Source organism: Poeciliopsis prolifica, unplaced genomic scaffold (genome assembly GCF_027474105.1).
Source record: "Poeciliopsis prolifica strain line A6 unplaced genomic scaffold, Auburn_PproV2 SCAFFOLD002, whole genome shotgun sequence".
In the NCBI taxonomy this organism is placed as follows: domain Eukaryota; kingdom Metazoa; phylum Chordata; class Actinopteri; order Cyprinodontiformes; family Poeciliidae; genus Poeciliopsis; species Poeciliopsis prolifica.
Genome location: NW_026562377.1, coordinates 22,690,247 through 22,711,785, shown reverse-complemented (window position 1 = coordinate 22,711,785; position 21,539 = coordinate 22,690,247). Strand labels below are relative to the sequence as shown.

Here is a 21,539-nt window from a genome sequence, read left to right as displayed (position 1 = left end):
GGCAGCCGGAGCGGGGTCCGGCGGAGCAGGAGCGGCAGCCGGAGCGGGGTCCGGCGGAGCAGCACGAGGAACGGCAGCCGGCGGAGCGGCATGTGGAACAGCGGCTGGAGCTGGGGCTGGGCTGGCGGAGCAGATGTCTGGCCTGGGAGGCAGAGGTTTAGCATCCCACGCCGCGAAGGCTGTCTGGCGTATATCCTCTGCCTCCCGCTGCAGCTCCACCAGCGCGGGGTGCTGGAGACGTGGAACCCAGTAGTCCAGCAGCAGGCCCAGGCGTATCGCGAACCCTAGCCGTCTCAGGGCGAACGTGGACGTGCTCTTTGACTCCTCATACTCCTGGATAGTACGGAGTAGCTCCTCTAAACCCTCTGGGTCCATGCTGAATTCAGCGAGCCTCACCGTATTCTTGGTCGGGTCCTTCTGTCATGAAGTGTGGTGGTGGAGGTGGTGAGGCAGGCGCTGGAGACCCAGATATGGTGAATAACAAATTATTTAATGAAAACAAGTCCACAAAAACACAGAGTCCGCGGCCAGGCAGCACGGCTGAGCGGAAGCCAGGGCTCACACCGGTAGCAACTGGTCTTAAGGGCGGCACAGAAAACAACAACGACAATCTGACTGACAACAAAAGTACGACAACGACAAGGACCCGACAAGGAACAAAGGACACAGGAGGGACTAAATACACTGAGGGTAATCAGGAGAACAAGACACACCTGGGAACAATCAAGGGGAAGACAGGACAACGAGGAGAACTCAGGACACAGAAACTCAGAATTAAACACAGAAAAACACAGAACCTGACAGCCAAAGTAAAAGCATTCCACGCATAACCCTGAGTACGACACAGTGGAAAACAGGATCCGTGAAGCGGCTGTGATAAAACCAAAATAATGCATGATTTTCCTCTTTTAAACCACATAATTAGACTTAAATCATTTTAAAATAATCAAGTGACATATGTAATTAAATGTAGCTACGTGTTTAAGGTATATGTCCAATTTATTTTACATTTTTGTACTGGCATTTACAAATGGTTAGTTCATGCGCCTATACGTATATTTGTGGCACTTTTGGCGTTCGGTAATGTAGTCTGCAGGCTGTGTGCCGGCTTGTGCCTGCGTTCATTGACTGAATACACTAATATGAGGCAGAGTAGAAGAGTATAGCGTATGTACACTTCTATATTACTCAACAATACGGTTATATATGGTGCCTCGCCCAGCTGTAGGCGACTTTAGCGGTGTAACGAGGGGTGTGTAGGCCCACTGCACTTTATGAATAATGAAAAAGTGACGTAAACAATGCGGCTCCTCTTTGCGGCTCCAGGCTCGAGGCGCGCGCACGGAGGCGTGATGCGGCCGTGACGTGGTTCGAGTCGGGGATCTTTAATCCTCTGCCGCAGCAGCAGCCCAGCCGGTCACCGGAGGAGGGGGGCAGCACGGTTCGGACAGGGGAATGGGCCGCGCCGGCTAGGAAACGCGCAACCAGGCCGAAGCAGCTCGGTGTTCAGGTTTCGACGGCGAGTCCGCCGAGACGAGGAGAGACTCCGACGGGAAGCAGGCGAGTATTTCTGTCTAGGCCTGACCCCCTCCACCTCCAGCCAATTCACTCATATCCCCCCCGCCGCCACCACCACCACCACCAGCTGGAAGGACCACACAGAGACACACCGGCGGTCGACTGTACGCCGTTTTTTAAAAGCGCTTTCCTGCCGAGTTGAAACGTCAAACTTGGTGTTCGTAGATTTCGCCGCCGCGCGGATCCTGCGCCTCGCCCTGCCAGTTTCCCCGAGAGTCATTTATTCCTCGGTTCGCCCTTCACGAGCGCCGCCGCGTCCCCTCGTTTCCTGTCAGCGACTGCGCATCAGCACAACATGCAGGATGAGCCGGTGGGGGTGACAGCCGCTCAGTTGCCCCCATCAGCCCAGGAGGAGGAGGACCGCATCAGCAGCAGCACCAGCGGCGGCGGCGGCAGCAGCAGCGGCGGCTCGGTCAGCAAATCCGCGAAGCGAGCCGTCCAGACCGAGAGCCAGCCGAGCTCCTTCACGTCGGATTACATCCACCTAACCCAGAAGATCTCTTTCCCCGAGCATTTCTGCCACACGCAGTCCCTCTGTGACCTTCAGCGGAGCACACATCAGCAGCTCCGGTTCACCCCGGCAGAGCAGTTCCCCCCGCCCCCGGGGCGCTTCGGTCACCTGCAGCCCTTCTCCAGCGCCGCTGACCCCCGCGGCTCTGCTGTGGAGGCGGCCGAAGCCGATGCTGCGACGCCATCGCCTCCCTCTGGCAATCTGAACGAGATCCAAATGGACTCCCCCATCGCCCACCACTTGAATAACGGCAATGGCAGCAGCAGCAGCACCGGCAGTATGCTGTCCGGGGGTCTCGGCGCCGCTTTCCCCAACCTGCCCTCCTCCCAGGAGATCCAGAGCGCCGGCGGCGGCCCGTCCTCGCCCTCCCTCCCCGGTTTCGGCACCCCTTGGTCCGTGCAGACCAGCTCCTCGCCTCCGCCGGCGGCCAGCTCCATCAACCCCATGCACGCGAACGCCATCAGCCAGATGCCCGGCGCGGACTCCGAGAACAGCTTCTACCCGGGCATCCCGTCCTCCATCAACCCGGCCTTCTTTCAGAGCTTTTCGCCGGTGTCGGCTAATCCGTGCGCCGGGATTAACGTGCAGGGCTTCGGCGGCCCGTTCTCGCCTCAGATGAACGTTCCTCAGCAGCCGCAGAGCCGCAGGTCTCCGGTCAGTCCCCAGATGCACCCCCAGCAGGGCGCCTTCCTGCAGCAGAGGAACAATTACAACCAACACCAGGTGAGCAGCCGGGCAGCATCCTCTCATAGCAAGACGGCGCATTGTGTATCAGGGTATTAGCTAGGAGTTAGTGAATAATGTACTTTTTAAAAAATTGCACAAGTCGAGTGCCTATTAATGGAAACAATGTTTTCATTGTTTCCATTATGGGCTGCAACTAACGATTATTTCAGTTATCGGTTAGTCTATGCATTATTCTGACATTTAAATATTCAGCTATTTTTTAATGCAGTATTAGAAACACATTAAAACGTGCAAATAACTAATACAGTTCCTTTTTTAAATAAGAAACAAACATCTTATTTTCTAAAATTCAATAAAATGGGATTTAGTACGCTTGGTCATTTGCAGCACAGGTTGTAACTAAAACGATGCAAAACGTTTCTGTTTGACTCCACATCACATGTATAGAAACTTTGTATCATTTTTCATACAGTTATGGATTAATTACTGCTCTGAGTACGTTGTTCTTTCAGAAAACGGCATCTTTTTTGAGTCTGTACTCTCCAGTTAACGATTAATCGATCACTAACTTAGCTGGCGATTATCTCAATAATCGATGCAATGCGATTATTCCAATTAATCGTTCCATCCCTATGGGAAACACCTTGTGACAGTACAGTAGGTGTTCGGGAAAACAATGTGCCCAGTCTGCTGCCAGGCTCTTTGAGGGATAAATATTTCTTTTCATAATACATTGTGCAAGGCTTAGAGCCTCTACCCTTGAGGCATAAAGAGAGAGTGGGGGAACGCTGGAACTCTGAGCATCGCTGAATCTTCCTGTTGTTCTCTCCTGGAAGCTGGCAGTGGGATGCAGTCACATGGTGCCGGACCATCCCTGTCTTGTGGTTCGCTCAGTGGGAATACAAAGGCTCACAGGGTTCTTTCCGCGTCCTAACTGGGTGCTCATTTATTATATTTTATTTTATTTATGTTTGGGTGAAATGAAAACATCCAGTGATGGCACACCCTGAGGAAAGACAGCAGAGACTCACACGCACCTCACCGCTCTGCAACAGGAAGCTTTACGAGCCGGGTAGCCTTCAGCTTCAGGTTTCTCATGTGATTTGCACACTAACAGGGTGTGTGTGTGTGCATGCGAGTGTGTGTGTGTGTGTGTGTGTGTGTGTGTGTGTGTGTGTGTGTGTGTGTGTGTGTGTGTGTGTGTGTGTGTGCGTGCGGGTGTGTGTGTGTGTGTGTGTGTGTGTGTGTGTGTGTGTGTGTGGTGTGTGCGTGCGGGGTGTGTGTGTGTGTGTGTGTGTGTGTGTGTTGACTGGGTGTGCCTGTAAGTGCTTCTGCAGTGTTGTCCTTTCTTTGCCCTGTATCCTTTTTTTTCCTCTTCTTTGAATCTATTGTAAATATATTTACATGAAAACAACAAAGGCAATCCTGTGACCTTCGTCGACACGCCCCGCCACCCTCGCCCCGCCCTGATCAAATACTCATCCAACAACGTATTGACAGGAGAGAAAAAGCAGAAAGTCGACTTCTCTCCAATGGGGTGACGTCATTAGGAGCTTGAAACACAGAAGAAGCTTACTTCTGAACCGAGACAAACTGTGATGACACTCTAACCCTATATTCTTCTTTTCTTATGACGTCACATCAGGGTTTCTCTTTTATTGGAATTTTTGTAAAGGTGTGACCTGAACTAGACAGAAACTAAGCTAACTAGCTTAGCGTTAAAAAAGCTAGTTCCCCTTTAACTCTGAGTACTACATAAAACATTAAACAGCCTCTCTGGAGGAATTAAAAATGTGATTTTTCCCAATTTAACTCCAATTCAATTCAGTTGAAAATAACAAAAGAAACTAAACGCTGTCGTGAGCGACTCATATGAGCCAACTTTCTTGGGGTGGTGGTGCTGTGGGCGGGGAGGATCTTTGGTAGCAGTCCGTCTTCCAGTGAATCAGAAAAGACCCCTGACTGAAGACTGTTGCTGTGTGACCGAGTCATGGCTGTTATCCCATGCTAACAAAAACAGAAAAGTAAAACAACCTTTTTAAAAAATAGGACCAACCAGGGGTGTCTTTTTCACATGACTGACGGTCTACAGTACTGATAAAGGAAAATCCTCTTGGTTATGCGAAAGGAATCTATAAGAAAAAAAACAACAAAAAAAGCAATAACAAGATTGTTGCAATACCTCTTTTATACAATAGTGTCAGGGTGATTGGAGATAAATGAAAAACATATAATTAGCCACCCAAAATCTCCACAATTTTTAGACTAATTTCACATCTACACATGAATAAAGTTGAATGTTCTGATGAGTTGAAAAGTCATAAATTCATATTACAAAAACAGAATATTTGTGACATTGTGAAGTCAGAAATTAGCAAGAAAGTTGACTAATATTATAAAATCAGACATTTTCAACAAAGAATGCCTAGACATCCTCAAAGATTGGCGTAGTAGATCTAGAAAATGTGTATCTGGATATTTTCCAAAGTGTAAGTGTTAGATCTAGACTCTTCTCTGGTATTAGAAGGATATTTCCCAGGTTTAGACTCAGCTCCCTCCTCACTGTCTCAGGTGTGTATTCTGGATCCCGTTTGAGACGCTCATGATGAGTCTGGACCCTGTACATGTCGTTCTGGGTCAGAAAAAGGAGCCACTATGAAAAGTGCATAGATGCACATCTTCTGCATTTGCCACTTAAACCTTAGGAGTTGTGTTACTTTTTGTTGCTTATTTGTATATCTATTATTTTTAAAAAACAAACTTCTGACTTTATGGTGTAGATTTATGAATATTCTCCTGGGGAAAAAAAAGTTTTTCTTGCAAATTTGTGACTTTTCAATATCACAAAATATCCAATATTTTTCTAATGTTTGAAATTATTCCCAGAATTTTAAAGTTTTTTGACAGAAGTTGACTCTTCTGCAGCCAGTTTTGTGTATTATTGCAACAGCACATCAAACTTCCTTCGGAGTGGTTAACTTTGTCAGTCTGGTGAAATCAAAGCGATATTCAGTGGTTGCATCTTCAGATGTCAGAACTGGCTGTGAAAACTGCAGCAAGTTAGCTTTTGGTCGCCTTCCCTCAGTAACAACTCAAACCATCGCAGCCTTGTTGTTGTCAGAGTGACCCGTGAGCACTTAGGGGACGCTGTGGTTTACTGATTGGAAAATGATCCGATTTTTCTATTTCCGCCCTCTGATCAGAGCCAGAGCAGACTGTTCATCCGTAGGTCGTCTCTATCGTCTTCTGTAGGACCTGCCGTTCTGCTCTGAGCGCGAAGCGACCGGCATATGATTAGATTTTATTTTTTTTAAGATGAAGCACTAGTTTGTGAAAAAAAAAAAAAAAACATCTCTTGTTAATTTATTAATATTAAATATTTCTCGCCCTGAGAAACGCTGTGGCCTGCATAGGGCTGGAACAATTAATCAGAATACTTCTGATTAGCTATTTTAATAATTGAAATAATTGTCAACTAATTTAGTAATCGATTGTTAACTGGAGTACACAGACCAAAAAAAAGAGGCAATTTGCTGAACAAAACAACAGCCCCAGAACAATAATTGAGCCAAAACAGTACAAAAAATACATACATTTTGCAATTAAGAGATAAAAAAAACACCTTTGTAAATATATCTTACACAGAACTCCTCCTCCACCACCTCACTAGATATCAAACTCAGTGGCATAGTATTTTCTTTACCTGGTTCAAATTCTTTAATAAAAATCTCCAATTAAGCACCTTTTGCTGTCCAATTATTAACTGCTTAATCAAAAACATTGTCAACAGATCAGCCCTTCGATGTTCTAAAGTCAAGCAGAAAGGCCTTTACACATGTTGATGTTAGATGTGTTTTTTTACCTGCAGATGCGTCCCAAAGTTCAAACGTTCACAATAGGAACTCTTTGTCCTTTAATTTAAAGGCAATAAAATGTTCATTTTCTCTTTTAAGAAAATCAATTTAATTATTTACATATTTTATGTATTTTCAATATTGTGCAAACTGAAATATCAGCATAATGTGCAAATTTTTTAATCCAAGTCATCGTCAGTACGACCAATTACCAAAATGATTGTTTAAAAAAACAGTAACTTTACTTCCACTCATTCCTATCAACTATCAGCCGGGGTGGCACACACCAGAAATGCCGATTTGAATTTTCGAGCAAAACACACTCTTATATTTTTCCTCTTTTTGGCTCTCTTTGTCATAAACAAAGCCTAATGCCTCTGGATAGGATTTCCACATGACATTGCCAACAAAGATTGAGAGGGTTCAGCAGAAGACTCTCGGTCCAGGTGGAGAGAGTGTGCAAGTTCCAGTGGTGGTGTCGCAGGGCACGGGATACTTAGCATTAGTCTTAAAGCTCTAAATCTTCTTATCTACCCACCCATTACAGAAGCAGATAAAGTTCGGCAGTGGCTGACGAGGGGAAATAAGGGATGGGATTAAACCGAGTATTAAACTTACTGCTTGTTTGAGGCATATTTATGCATTTGATCTAACTTCTTGCTTGTTGCCGGCGCAGCCCATGATGAAAGCGTCCCCATGGGGGAGCCACCAGGGTAACGGCTGGGGCGGCGGCGGCGGCTGCGGAGGTGGGGGCATGTCTTGGGGCCGGGACCACCGCAGAGGCAGCGGCATGGGTGTGCCCGGCTCCGTCAGTCACGCCTCGCCGCTGAAGAAGCCCTTCTCCAGCAACGTCATCGCCCCGCCCAAGTTCCCACGCTCCGGAGGGTCGCTGGGGCCGAAGTCCTGGATGGAGGAGAACATGTTTCGCACAGACAGCAACAGCAACACCATGTTGCCCCTGCAGGTATGAGTTCACATGATTTCAGCATTTGTGTCAAACCGAATTCGTTTATGGTCGTGTCGATGCGCGTATTAACCCAATCATGATGCTGAGTTTTTGTCTTTCCTGTTCTCTTCTAAAATGTCCCATTTAGTCGATACATTTTCCAGGTTTTTATATCACAGACCAACACAAAAGGTCAACATGTAATTTAGGATGTTTTCACCCCTGGTAGTCCAATAGACTGGGTTTGATTGGGAACCAAAGTTGAAACATTTATTACATGTTGAGCTGGTGCGGTTCGCTTTCACACTGCACTGTGTAAAACGATTCCCCTCCTTACCTGTGGTGGCGCTTCGCCAAGAGCCACGAAAGGGAACAGCATGAAAACCTCTGAAGTTGACGCTGAGAGCAACTTCCTTCTTTGCGAAATGTAAAAAAAACGAAGTAGCGTGAGGTTTTAGCAGTTTGGAAAATAACCACAAGGCAGTTCTCCTGCTAGCACTAGATGAGCGTTTTTGTTTTGGTTCATTTACCCAGAATGCCCTGCACTATAATCCACTTCCTGCTTTCAGAGCAGATTCAGACCCACTAGTGTTCACATATGTATACAAAACTGCACTAGAGTTCACTTCAATCAAAGCGAGACAGAAGTTTTTAGGCGGACCGGAGTTTGCTTTTCTGGTCAGCATCAGTTTAATTTCACATTTTCACCTCCACAAACGAACCAGACTTCCTAGACAAATGAACTTGAGTTCGATTAAAGCAGACTAAATGGGGCTGGTGAATGCTGTCTTAATGTCAGAATAAATCCAGGTGTCTTGTGAAGGTCTCGGCGGTTTACTGGAGGACATGAATAGCATCTTGAAGAGCAAGGATCGCAGCCGACATCAAAAAATAACAAGCAGGGTCAGGCTTTACGACAACATGTCACAGAGAGCCCTGTTCTATCCTTAATCTGAAAGCAAAAAGAGTAGAGTACAGCTGTCAGCCTATCAAGACATAAACCGATAATGAACCATCAGTCAGAGAAGTCAGAGAAGGAGCCAGGAGGTCACTTTAAATCTGGAGGACGTTTTCTTTTTGACAGCTGTCAGTCATTTTTTCACAAATCTATAATTTAATGACAGTGAGGAACACGGTGGTGGGAGCCTTCTGTTTGAAGTGACATACAGGCAGACATGTCAGAGTTTTAATCCATTGACTCAAGGGAGCTGGACACAAATGTACACCAAACTTTTCACATATTCATTTGGAAATTACTATAAAAACCATTCATCAGTTTCCTCCCGCCTCACACTTTATGTACTACTTGGTGTTGATCTACGAGACAAAATGCATTGAAGTTTGTGGTTTTAATGTAATAAACTGTGGAAAGGCTCAAAGGAGAAGAATATTTCAAGGCACGCTGAAGAGCTGAATCACTAATTCACGTCTTTGTTTCTAAAGATTTCGGTGAATTTGTTCTCTTAGTGCCTGAACGTTGTGCTTCTGAAGGGAAACTCAGTCATTCAAATTGGATATCGGAGGAAACAATAGCCGAGTTTCCATTCACTAGGAAAATGTGAATTGATCCCTTCATCAAATTGTAAACCAGTCTGTCCTTTTGGGAATAATAATGGCTGTAATGTAGTTTGAACTCAAATCAAATGAAAGCCGAAAGGAAAGTTTAAGCAGCAACTGCAGTCGACATCCTTCAGAGGAAAATTGACTCTTTTTGGAGTGTCTGTTGTCTTTGTGGATGTTTGGCGTATCCTGTCATGCCTGGAAAGATGCGATCAATCGTTGGGTTTCACTGCGTTGGCTCAGACTGAAATATGCTGATCCAACATGTCGTCTCGTTCCTCGCCAAGTCTGACATAATTTGCAAAAGTTGTTTAATTTAACACCTCGGGTATGTTAGATCTTTTGCTGAAACAGGCTGTTCAGGACAGGTCTCTCGTATTTTTTAATTTCCCAATTTTCATTCACAATGTGTGTGTAAATTTCACAATTAAAGATAGCAAATGAAGATGTGCTTACTGAACAAAAAAGTGGGAGTTGTCCATGTCAATCAATTTTCTTTCCCAGAAGCTACTGAGAGAAAATTCGATTATGAACTCTTTCCATTCACCTGTTCCCATTTGCATTTTTTTTCCTAATAATAAATGCACTTTATTTTCCAAAACTATCATTTTGGACGTAAAACCCTCTTCAGTAAAGCACTTTCGTCTCACTTGTTTTGCCTAATGACTCAAATGAACCACGTCGAAACAGCTAATCTAAGCTTCTTTTCTCAAATTCACCGCAGTGCTAAATTGACAACACCTAAACAAGAAGCATTCTGGAACAAATTTAGTAAGAACCGGCCTCTAGATATCAAACTGAGTGTTTCCTTTTGCCTAGTGAAGCCAGCGTGATGACAGGTTTGACTGACGACTGATTAGGGAACTTAGAGGAAGAAGTATTGTGTGCTCTGCATGCTGTGTTATTAACAGGGTGCAGTCGTCTGTTCTCGGAGGCAAACTCTGGACAGTATCGGGATCCGGTTGTCCAGACATTCTCCAGACTCCCTCAAGCCGTCCTTTAGCTGAAGACCTGATGTTTTTCTTGTTAAATTCCCCCATGAAGCCATTCGGGCAGAAACTGCTGAGAGAAAGTCACAACGTTACATCTGAATGCTGAACCAAAGTGTCCCATTTCTTCTCTTCGAAAGGGTTTGTTTAATAATTTAGACTTGCTGAGGCCTCATCAGACACTTAGTTTTTCCTACGTTCATTAACTGGGTTATATGACTCATTCAAACTCAACTAATGATATCAGCCTGAATGAGGTTGCCGCCAAGTTGTTGCTATGAGTTTGTATTTTTAGTTGCATCGGTGCCAAGAAGAACAACGCTTCCATTCCAGGAAGCAGGCCTGACTTCATGGATAAATTTCCATAAACAGTGTCAGACCCAGAAATTTTTCAGATTCCAAGTCTTTTCCTTCCTTTCTTCCTTCCTTTTCTGTTTAACGTTTGGCAGTCGCTGACAGAGCGCATCTATGCGGCGTCACCTTTCCACAGTCACATGGGATTCAGACTGACGACGGTAAGAGAGAGAGAGAGCGAGCGAGCGAGGGAGTCGCCTCTGCTCTCGGTGTCAGAGGTCAGAATCATTCCCCAACCACATTTAGTTCGGCCTAAAATTGATCGTCAATAACAGAATCAAGTTTTGCTACAAATAAATCGGTTCAATCAAATTTTGAAGTATAAATATTTCTTCCAATAAAGATATTGCTTTATCTTCGTGTTCGAACATGCTGGGTGTCTCTGCTCGCATTTCTGACACGTTAGCAGGAGTAAAGGGCGGATTCGTCTTTTTTCTGAGACTGAAAACCACAGAGAAATTTCCAAGGATGCCATTTCATTCTTGTACTTTGTACTTTCACGGGTTCATAAAATGATGTTTTAGTCATTCATTTATACTGAATGAGATAAAACTAATCTTATTTCAACCTTGCCTTGTGACGACTTTCACATGCAGAACCTTGCAGAAGTATGAATGTCCTTTGAATGCTTTCAGTTTCGTTTGACAAACTGATGCAATTTAGGAAATAAAAGGATTCCAAGCGTTCGCATTTCTTTACTATCTAATTGTATACAACTCAGTTCCTTATAGTTGACCAGCCCCTCACTGGCTTACCTCCAGGCCCTCTGATTGAATAAATATGGAAAGAATGTTGATCTGAATCTATGGTCCCCTGCATGTTAAGCCCAATAGCCACGTTTCAGAGGCTTTAATACTCACGAGCCAAAATCACAAATCTGTGATAGATTTACAGATGCATCATGGTGTGTGCTTCCTTTATTTCTGGCACAAACATCCCACCCATTTTTTTTTTTCTTTTACTTTTCCAGGACCGCTCCAGAATGTACGACAGCCTGAACATGCACTCCCTGGAGAGCTCCCTGATCAACATCATGCGAGTGGAGCAGGATCCGATAAAAGGTGAGGTGGCCTTTTCTCTTTTGGTCTCCGCCCCTCGTGTTTGGAGGTCAGAGGAAGGCAATCTCGCTCGGGGAATCGTCTCCAGGAGCCGACGAGCCTGTTTCTCCCACAGACATGTTGTTTTTTTCCACACGCAAGCTTATTTACCTCCCCGCTGAGAGCTTAATGCCGGTGCCACCAGCTGCACGTTCAACTGACCCTTAAAGCTCTGGTCTAGTGGTTGGCTTAACCTGGCTAGCAGAACCGGCCTGCTGTTTTGTTTTGGGGGTTTTTGTGCATCAGTAAGAGTGAGAAGAGAAACCAGCCTTTGAAAATTCAACAGATTGTGAAGGAGCGCTGGGCTTCTTCTGAATTATTTCTCATGGTTTGACAGCGACAGGCAGAGAGTGTGACACTGTCCCGGCCTCTGGCGCTCAGCTGCTGAACATCAGAGTAGCAGTGTCGGATGACTGCACCCCACGCGCCTTCCTCCTCTTCCTCCTCCTCCTCCTCTGCCTCCGTCTCCGCCACCGCCTGCCAGTGGCTCATTTACAGCCGCGCGAGCCATATACGCTCTCACTTTACAATATTGAAAGAACAGAGGAAGAACACCGGTGGCACAAGCAGGCACGTCTGCTTTGGTTACTGATTTGTTTGTGGACAAGCAATAAGCGCCGTCATTCCTGTTCATTTTATTAGCAATCCACCTGTGCTCTTCTTCCATGAGCTGTATATTTATTTATTTATTTATTTTCTGGGTAGAGGGGGGTTTCTGCTTGAACAGATGGACAGGACATGGACCAGTGTGCAGAGCAAAAAAGAAGACGGGAGGGGGGCGGGCTAATTTTAGATGAGATCACCCTTCCGCACACTGTTTATGACAGCCAAGAGGGGAGATGAGAGGGACGACGGCTTACAAGGCCCTGACAGGCTATTTACAGCATTACCACTTTATTATGCTTAACAGCTTTTAAATATAAGAGCACATGGTAAAATTATCAGTTTTTATGAGCTTGTTAGCATAAGAAGCTAAGAACTTTTTAAGCTATCAAGGCTTTTTTTTTATCTCTCGAATGAAACATTTCAGATTTTGGTTCCGTTTTGGTAGGCAAACAAAAATAAAACGCAGACGAGCCCATTATCTGCTCCACCATGACTCATCTGCAGACTGCAGCTCCTGTGCTGGAGCTTTGGCACAACCACGCCAAAGTGTCCTCTGCCTTGTATTCCTGTCATTGTCTGCAAATGCAGTTTCAGCTGGTCAGTACAGGTCAGACGACCTAAAGAAGAGGGTTCAGAAGTCACATCTTCAAATTCTCAGCATTCACTTGCAAATAGCTGTGCAGATGACACAGCGCTAACGGTAACCTAAAGACGATTAGGTAACTTAAAAAGTGGCGTGGTTGGGGCAAATTCCTCACAACATTCGTCACATGACACAACTAGAAATCTCTGAATTCTCAGGAAATCCGCAAAGCCATAAAAACTCTTAAAAATATTAAAATTAAGGCCTTAAACTGTCTTAAATTCAGTAAAAATGTAAGTAGGGTTTAAATATGTCAATCACAGGTCTTATGTTTTGTCATGACAGGACTATTTGTATATATATATATATATATATATAATTAAAATTGAGTAGGTGAAACCTGCAGAAACTCAGATTTTAGCAGGATTTTATGTGGTGCAGTACAACAAAACTATGAAGTGGGATAAAAATTATGATTATGGTTTTCTTTTCTTTTTCTTTTTTTCTTTTACAAAAGAAAATCTGAAAAGCACCGTTGTGCATTTTTATCCAGAGCCGTCCTTACGCTGATGCACTTGAACCATTTGTCTTCAGACACATGCTGTGTGTGTAGTTTAGTGTAAACTGTTCCTCAAAATTCCTAGGGTTAGAGTAAACTAACTTATATAGCGCCTTTTCAGACATACTGACTGCTCAGTGTGGTATACAAGAAGAACGTGTATAAAATTCCATACTGTGGCTTTGCAAACTCCCAAAAGACCAAAAGATGAGACTGCAGAGAAAAGGCGACTCAACCAAGTATTGACGAAGGGATGCTGAAGACAAATACTCAGTGAGAGGATACTACAATGAGACACTGCATGCCTGACTGTAATTCGACACCATTTTAATATTAAATACTACTAAAACATCCTGCTCTGTATGCTGGTACTGCATAAAATGCCATTTAGGCCTGTGGCTATAACACGTTTTGCTGGACGATAAGTCGTCCCAAAACTGATCGCGATAAATGATAATATTGTCGTTTTGAAACCATTTCCACGTAATATGATCATAATGCCATAATATTGCAAGTACCCTCTCTCAAAGACTTGTAAACTTCATAGAAACAGGACACTCCACACGAGAACAGGAAGAAATTTTAAATGTTCTAAATAAGACACAAAACCAAAAACAATAAATCAAAAGGAAGTAGAAACCACACACAACCGAAACCATAAATAAGACGGATCATTAAGTGAATACCAGTATTTGCAGCATGAAGCCAGCTTTTAAAAAAAGCGAAGGTTCACCTGTTCTAAAAAGAAATGTAAATAAAAAACAATGTAATTAGTGAAAAAAATGTCATAAATGCCCTCTTTTTTTTTTATCAACGTTTGTCTCATTTTTGCCTGCAGCACACAGCTGTGCTCTCCCTGTTTGTCGTTTATCCGTTTCTGCATCAGTTGCCATGTAAATGCGTCGGCCTCATCCTGTCCTCTCCCTCCGCCGCTTCCCCCCCTCCCGTTGGTATCTGTATTTGTATTTCTGTGGTGTGTGTCTGAGCTTGTAACATAACGTGTGTGTTTCTCATGTCAGGCCGTGTGGGCTGCCCTAACCCCGGGGCCGACGGCCTTCTCATGCTCAATGGTAATTATCTGGAAGCGTCGTCTCCCTCTTTCTCCGGCTCCCCTCGCCGCATCCCCTGTTACTCTTTGACCTCATTAGACTCACACTTCACCACCTGCAGGGCTCCTCGTGTAACTCTTCGAGGCTTTCTATTTTAAAATGCTGCCACACTTTTAAGGGCAACATACTATAGATGCTTTAGTATTGATGCTCTCAGATCCTGATCTAAATTGTTATGTCTAGTTATGGGGACAGACTCGTATGCATGGCTTTTAATTAAAAAAAAAATCTAAATGATTTTGTTTTCATTTGTTCTAAGTATAAGAAAAAAAGTCTAAATTGTTGTTTTTTGTTTTTTTGTGGCCAATTTCTGATCGCAAGCCCGTTTGGATCGTCTAGAACACACGTTTCAAACTCGAGGCCCGTGGGCCAAATCCGGCCCACCACCGCTTCTTGTGTGGCCCTCTGGGTTCTAGATTAAACACTAAGTGTGCTCACACTTTGAGAGTTTATTGCAGAAAAAAAATAATGATAATAATAAATCCAAATTAGTACCACAAACACTTTGATCTTTATTGCAAAACAAAAAACAAAATCCTGGAAGGACTGAAGAGATATTTAATAATATTATTTAATTTTAAGAATTCAATGATATTTTAATAGATTCTGAACAGGTTTTATCGATACATTCTGGCACAACTGGCCCTTTAAGAGCATTCATGATCTTGTTTTGGCCCAAAACGAAAATGAGTTTGATACCCCTAGTCTAGAAAATTAAGCTTCTTTACGCAACTCTGAGATTTCTAAAGTGCTGCCAACATACACGGCATATTTCACAGCAGACATTGTTTTGCTCTCTCTCGTTCTTCTGCAGTCTGAATGTTCTTGAGACACTGCAGATGGTTCATTTTTAGGCAGGCCATTCTATTCTGTTAATGAATTACTCAAGTTAGTTGATTTGTAGTTGGACAAAGTTATGAAATAATTGCAGATTAAAGTCTAAAGTCACAAAATACCATTTGAAAAATGTGTGCACAGCTGAACCTTGCCCTCTTGTACTTTTCTACATGCAGCCAGAAGCTATGGGAGACGTCGAGGTAAATACTGCAATGTGTCTGTGTTCTCTTGTGGCATGTTTTCCTGCTTACTTTAAATGGGCTTTGAGAACTCGCTGTATTTTGGATTTTAGGTTTTAGAACATGTTGGGGGTTTTTATTTGTTTTGAGGAAGAAATTCCTTTTTTTCCCCTTTTTGCTATAAAAAAAATATATACATATATATTTTACTTAACAAATCAGAATGATAACAATTGGTTTCCAGATCTGGTCTTGACCGTTATTCTCTTTCCATTAGTTGTAAATATTGGATCTGAACTTTATATTGTTGTTTAGGTGTCTTTACATAGATCAATCAGCTTAGCTTTTTATATAAACATGCGTTAAACAAGGAGGAAAATGGCCTCCAGTTTAAAAAAAAAAACATACGCAGTTGTTTTTGAAATGATAAAATAGAAAAAATTTAATATGATAAAAAATGTATGAGTTTTTACTCAATCTCCAGTGCTTCAAAGTTGTGTTATTAGTTTCTGTCTCAAAAGGTTTGAGGCAATAATGGAAACTGTAGTCTTTCCCTACAGTACATCAGAGATAAGCTTCTGTGATGTACATGTCAAAATGTCAAATACAGTTTAAAACTGTTGCTTTTTGGTTATCAGGAGATGCAGAAAGGTAAAGCTACGTTTCTTCAGCGTAAGCATTAACATCAACACCAGTAACCCTGACATAAATAATATGTTTGGGATACTGCTTGGTAACCATTGAGTTCTTAAGATGTGAGTGACGCAGACATGGAATGTCTGGTTGATTAAAAATGTCTTTTCAGGCATTTTAGATTACCGATTGGATTTTCAAAACATGAAAACAGCCTTAAAATTTGAGCTCTTGAGAGCTTGTTTCTTCCTTCTCTGTAAAAGGTCACCCACCAAGCCCGGTTCCGCAGAATTACATTTAGGTTGTTCAGTGCAGCCCTCACCGCTGACATGTGTGCCTAACATTTTGGCCATATGCGGCTGAATGTGAGTCGGTCGTTAAGGCAGGTGCTGCAGGTTTTAACACCTTCTGTGTTCACAAGGCCAACTTTGTGACTTAAAGTATTCAAGCCTTTTGTTCCTGACCATGTTTTAGTGCTCTAAAATCACCCAGGCCTTCTGGATCTTATTTCGGGGTATCATGGTAAATGGGGCTGAATAATGTAAATATGCTGTTATTGTGTTGGTCATATAATGTCCCAGTGAGGTACTTTCAGGTTTCTGGTTGTAACATGACAAAATGGAAAAAGTTTAAGGGGTGTGAATACTTTTTGGGGTGCTTGAGGTTTGGTTCTTTTTTTTTTTTAAGTCCAAATTAAATTACTTTTAAACCTTTTGAGAGAACCTCGTATATTCTTTCCTTGTTTGGGACACTTCTAACACTGAGCTGCCTCCGTTTGTAATTCAGCGGATTAATTAACTTGTTAAGTTAATTAGATTTTTTGCGTTTTTGTATATTCACAGTTGGCGAACCACTTAGCTTTTTTTTTCTTCTCTTTTTTTCAGGCCACAAATAGTTTCAACATAATTATAAAAGATTACATCGAATATGTTTGCCTTTAGCAAAACTGGTAATGACATTTTAGAAGAAACCTGATTTTTCTGTTATCAGTTTAATTATTTTTATTAGGACGGATAATAAACTGAACACTTCGGAGGTCACATGATTTCGTTCCCAGCTTTTCAGTCCAGCCATGCGGCTCCGTGCAGAGGCCAGATTATTGCGTGTCACAGTCACAGATCTGCCAAAAACGAAACTGCACATAATCCTCGCTTTAAGCTGCTGCTTTGTCTCGACGTTGCAGTGCGATGAAAGTGGACAGGTTGTTTTATAGAGCGCTTTACTCTCTAATCTGTCCCTCTGTAAAGAGGAGGAAATGATGCTCCCTTTCAGAGGCAGCACTGCCGGGACGCTTCCTGCAAATGTCCACTTGTGACGTGCTGCAGTCTCACCTTCCTGTTCGTCTTTGCCAGGCCGCTCCTCTCTCTTCCCGATCGACGACAATCTCCTCGACGACGGCCACGGCAACCAGGGTGTCCCGGGTGTCCTCGGCTCCCCCAACTGCTACCCCCACCAAAACGGGGAGCGCATCGAGCGCTTCTCTCGTAAGGTGTTTGTGGGGGGCTTGCCTCCTGACATAGACGAAGGTGAGGATGACTAGACTGGATCCACGATTGGTTTTTTTTTTTCACTTTTTACATCTGTCTATTTGTTTTTTTTTTTTTCTTTCTAAACGTCGATTCAGATGAAATCACCTCAAGCTTCCGTCGCTTTGGTCACCTGGTGGTCGACTGGCCACACAAAGCTGAGAGCAAATCCTACTTTCCCCCTAAAGGTATCGACAAAACACATGAACACGTCTGATATTTAACTCCCTCCATAGCCATTTTCTATAAATGTCGGCATCCAAAAAAAAAAATCCTTAAAGTAAAATCTTTATTTAGTGGGAGAAAATTCCAAATTAAGAAATGATTTAGTAAAATCACTGGTGTCACAATTATTAGCATCCGCTAACATCCATCATCCGCCCTGCTTAGCCTCACCTCCAGCAGTCATTTTCAATTTCTGGTAAATAATCCATGACGTTGTTTTTCCCCTCCAGGGTGTAAATATGATCACACAGAAACCCATTACCCAGAGTCATTAATCCAAATTAGGAAAAAATAGCAGGTGATGTCATTGTCTGGAAGCTGGACCCATTTATTTTGACAATGATGATCATTTATTTCAGTCAGACATTTCACCAACAAAACATAATAATAATAATAATTTACATACTCAAATGCATGTAAATACACCACTTATTCCGTGAATGTGAGTCTGAAAAGGAGTTTGATGAAGTTTAACTTATCTAATCATACCCCTTTTCCATTCATTAATTCATAGCATAAATAGTCTTCCTGTTTTCAGTATCCTTTAAAAAAACAATAATAATAATAATAAAATATAGCTCAATAAACATGGCTGAGAGATGCTTGATCTTGCATTGTGTTTGACTCTTGACTCGATTAGCCTGGATATGGATAAATATTTGTTATTTTATGGGAGGCTTAGTCCTCCCATACAGGTCTTCTTTTTTAAATTCTTGAATCAGGGGAAATGTTGTGTTTCAGGGCCATTTATTGTTATTCACGTGTGATAAATTAAGTCATTAAACTCATTCAAATCATCGTTGACCAAAATAATCATGATTATAATGTTGGTCATAATGGAGATGCTCTGCGTTGAAATATTGTAGAGATGTTCAGAAATCAGGAAATATCCAATGCAAACCAGTTAGTTGCCCTGACATTCCCACAAATAGCTTCGAGCTCCATGGATGAGAAATAGAACAAAAGATGTACATTTTTTAAGTAATTATGAGTTTTGGTGTATCACAAACAGCAATTTTTTAAGTCAATCGGAACATTACAACGCATTTAGGCCAACGTGTTCAACTAATCCTGGATCATTTTAAGAACAGCTGACAGAAAAGGCTGGACCGAACCCACCAAGATAACGAGCCAAAACATTTGAGCAACTGAACACAGAAGCGGCTCATCAGGTACAGATTTCTCAAAAGAGGAAGACTCACATATCCCTTTCTGCATGATCCGCTCTGGTGAAATGCTAAGGGAGAAGATTAAATGTTGGTTGCGCAAAGTGATGTTTTTGTACTGAATCCACATTAAGACCTTATGTATATGTGTGTGTGTGTGTGTGTGTGTGTGTGTGTGTGTGTGTGTGTGTGTGTGTGTGTGTGTGTGTGTGTGTGTGTGTGTGTGTGTGTGTGGTGTGTGTGTGTGTGTGTGTTTGTCCAAGGATACGCCTTCCTGCTGTTCCAGGAGGAGACCTCGGTGCAGGCCCTGATTGAAGCGTGCATGGAGGAGGATGGGAAGCTCTACCTGTGTGTTTCCAGCCCCACCATCAAGGACAAACCAGTGAGTTCCTCGTGCAGCAGCATCAAAAAGGCGTCGACGTTTCACGTCTTATCAAGAGACGTGAGTCAGTCTTGCATTGTGTTTGACTCTAGGTGCAAATCCGACCATGGAACCTGAGCGACAGTGACTTTGTGATGGACGGGTCACAGCCTCTCGATCCCCGTAAAACCATCTTTGTGGGAGGAGTCCCTCGTCCCCTGAGAGCAAGTACGTACCCTATAGTTCTTTTTCCTCAGTTCTCATTTCCTCAACTCAACTTGTATGCTTGCCTTTGTAGCATTTCAAGGGCTGACATCATATAATTTCTGTTGAAGTTAGCACTTTAGCATTAGCTTCTACTAAATACTGTGTTGGCATGTAAATAATGTTTATGACTAGTGTTTTAGGGTTAGCAAAACTAACATTTTAGCTAGCTGTGCCCACAGCTGCCATTATGTCATGTTAACTTTCCTTCATTAAAATTCTCGGCCTTTGTTTAGTTGAGCTGGCCATGATCATGGACCGCCTCTACGGTGGAGTGTGCTACGCAGGAATCGACACAGATCCAGAGCTCAAGTACCCTAAGGGGGCGGGGCGGGTGGCCTTCTCCAATCAGCAGAGTTACATCGCTGCCATCAGTGCAAGATTCGTCCAGCTGCAGCACGGAGACATCGATAAGCGGGTACAGTTTGTTTTATTGACAACTCCCACACGCCTAGTCATTTAACATGTGACATTCACACAATTTCTCGTTGCAAACGCAGGTGGAGGTGAAGCCCTACGTCCTGGACGACCAGCTGTGTGACGAGTGCCAGGGCGCTCGCTGCGGCGGGAAATTCGCTCCCTTCTTCTGCGCTAATGTCACCTGTCTCCAGTACTACTGCGAGTTCTGCTGGGCCAACATCCACTCCCGCGCAGGGCGAGAGTTTCACAAGCCCCTGGTGAAGGAGGGCGCCGACCGCCCGCGCCAGATCCACTTCCGCTGGAACTAACAGGGGTCAGGGGGGAGGGAGGGAGAGTGGGAGGGGGGGGCAGGGGCTCCACATCCAACGGTGACAGTCAGAGTTAAGGGAAACACCTCTCCTGCTAAACTAAGCTATCAGTATAATCAAGTGCGCAACACTATACAATATATACTATATATAGCGCTATATCTTTTGTAGCAGCCAAACACCGCAAGCCTCAGTTTTTCACCAAAACCCCCCTCACATCTCAGGCTCTGATAACTCTACAACTCTTTTGTGGTACTTTCATCTTTTTCTAAGTGGAGATTTAAAAGAAACAAAAAAGAGATTAATTTTTGTAGCTCTTTATTATTATTATGATTATGATTACTATTATTATTTTTGTATGTGAGATTTAAAGTAGATACAGGAATGTTTTTTGCATGGGGGCAGCTCGTCTGTCTGTCTGTCTGCTGCTAGCAACCACACAGTGCGTTCAGTGCACACTTGTTTCTGGGGGGGGGGGGGGGGGGTGAAACTAAACAAAAAGACTATTCTCTAACGTCAACACGTGCCGCAGGTGATTTAACCAAAGGTAGCAAAAAAAACGATAGGAAGCTCAAAACCGACACGCTGTCTGACGCGGAAACAAGCGTTACTTTCTAATGCCGCCACGGGCTCTCTTGTTGTTTTTTCTTTTTGTTTTCTTTTTGTTTGTTTTTTTTGTTTTTGTTTTTTTTCACTTTTTAGAGTTTATTGCTAGGAGAAAAAAAACCAGAAGAAGAAAAGGTTATTTTTTTGCGCTCATTCTAACTTGTAGAGTGATACCTCAAAACACAAAATCCGGTTTTCTGCTAACATTTATACTTAAGAAGAAAAAAAAAGCTATTTTAGAAGCTTTGCTGCTATATATAAATATATATGAATAGATATGTTGGTGTTATATTTAAACCCGAATCATGTAAAATGAAATGCAGTATGCACTCAACCACTTAACGGCGCCACAGAAAGAGTAAGAGTGCATGCAAACCACAATAGGCTTGTAGCTGCAGCAGTAGCATGCAGGATAGATGTGAGAAAGATATAGTAAACCAAAACAGATGATCACTGAAATCCTATTTTCAAAAGCTGAAATTCTGTACTGGGTAGCATGATCATCAACTGCAGATTCCTAAATGACGAGGAAAAGAAAAAAAAAAAGAAGTAAGATGAAGTTAGGGAAGAAGAAGAAGAAG

The 21,539-nt window shown here is 43.2% G+C and overlaps 1 protein-coding gene across 4 annotated transcripts; it reads left to right on the top strand.

The window, feature by feature from the left end:
• The first annotated feature begins 1,256 nt into the window (after positions 1-1,256).
• On the top strand, positions 1,257-20,359 carry cpeb2 (cytoplasmic polyadenylation element binding protein 2). 4 transcript variants are annotated; one of them, XM_055060487.1, is made up of 11 exons: positions 1,257-2,812; positions 7,307-7,594; positions 11,450-11,540; positions 14,344-14,394; positions 15,447-15,470; positions 17,435-17,608; positions 17,707-17,796; positions 19,263-19,381; positions 19,474-19,588; positions 19,861-20,042; positions 20,125-20,359. In XM_055060487.1, the coding sequence occupies exons 1-11, from the start codon at positions 1,874-1,876 to the stop codon at positions 20,350-20,352; spliced, it is 2,301 nt and encodes a 766-aa protein (XP_054916462.1). In that variant the 5' UTR covers positions 1,257-1,873; the 3' UTR covers positions 20,353-20,359. The 4 variants fall into 4 exon arrangements, with proteins under 4 accessions (XP_054916462.1, XP_054916479.1, XP_054916471.1 ...); XM_055060504.1 differs by lacking the exon at positions 14,344-14,394; XM_055060496.1 differs by lacking the exon at positions 15,447-15,470.
• The last annotated feature ends 1,180 nt before the right edge of the window (positions 20,360-21,539 follow it).

Excerpts from the sequence above, each read along its gene's own strand:
- cpeb2 (XM_055060487.1), top strand. The coding sequence starts at position 1,874 with ATGCAGGATGAGCCGGTGGGGGTGACAGCCGCTCAGTTGCCCCCATCA. Across the intron at positions 14,395-15,446 it reads CGGCCTTCTCATGCTCAATG|CCAGAAGCTATGGGAGACGT; the intron begins GTAATTATCTGG and ends TTCTACATGCAG. Across the intron at positions 20,043-20,124 it reads ACGGAGACATCGATAAGCGG|GTGGAGGTGAAGCCCTACGT; the intron begins GTACAGTTTGTT and ends TTGCAAACGCAG.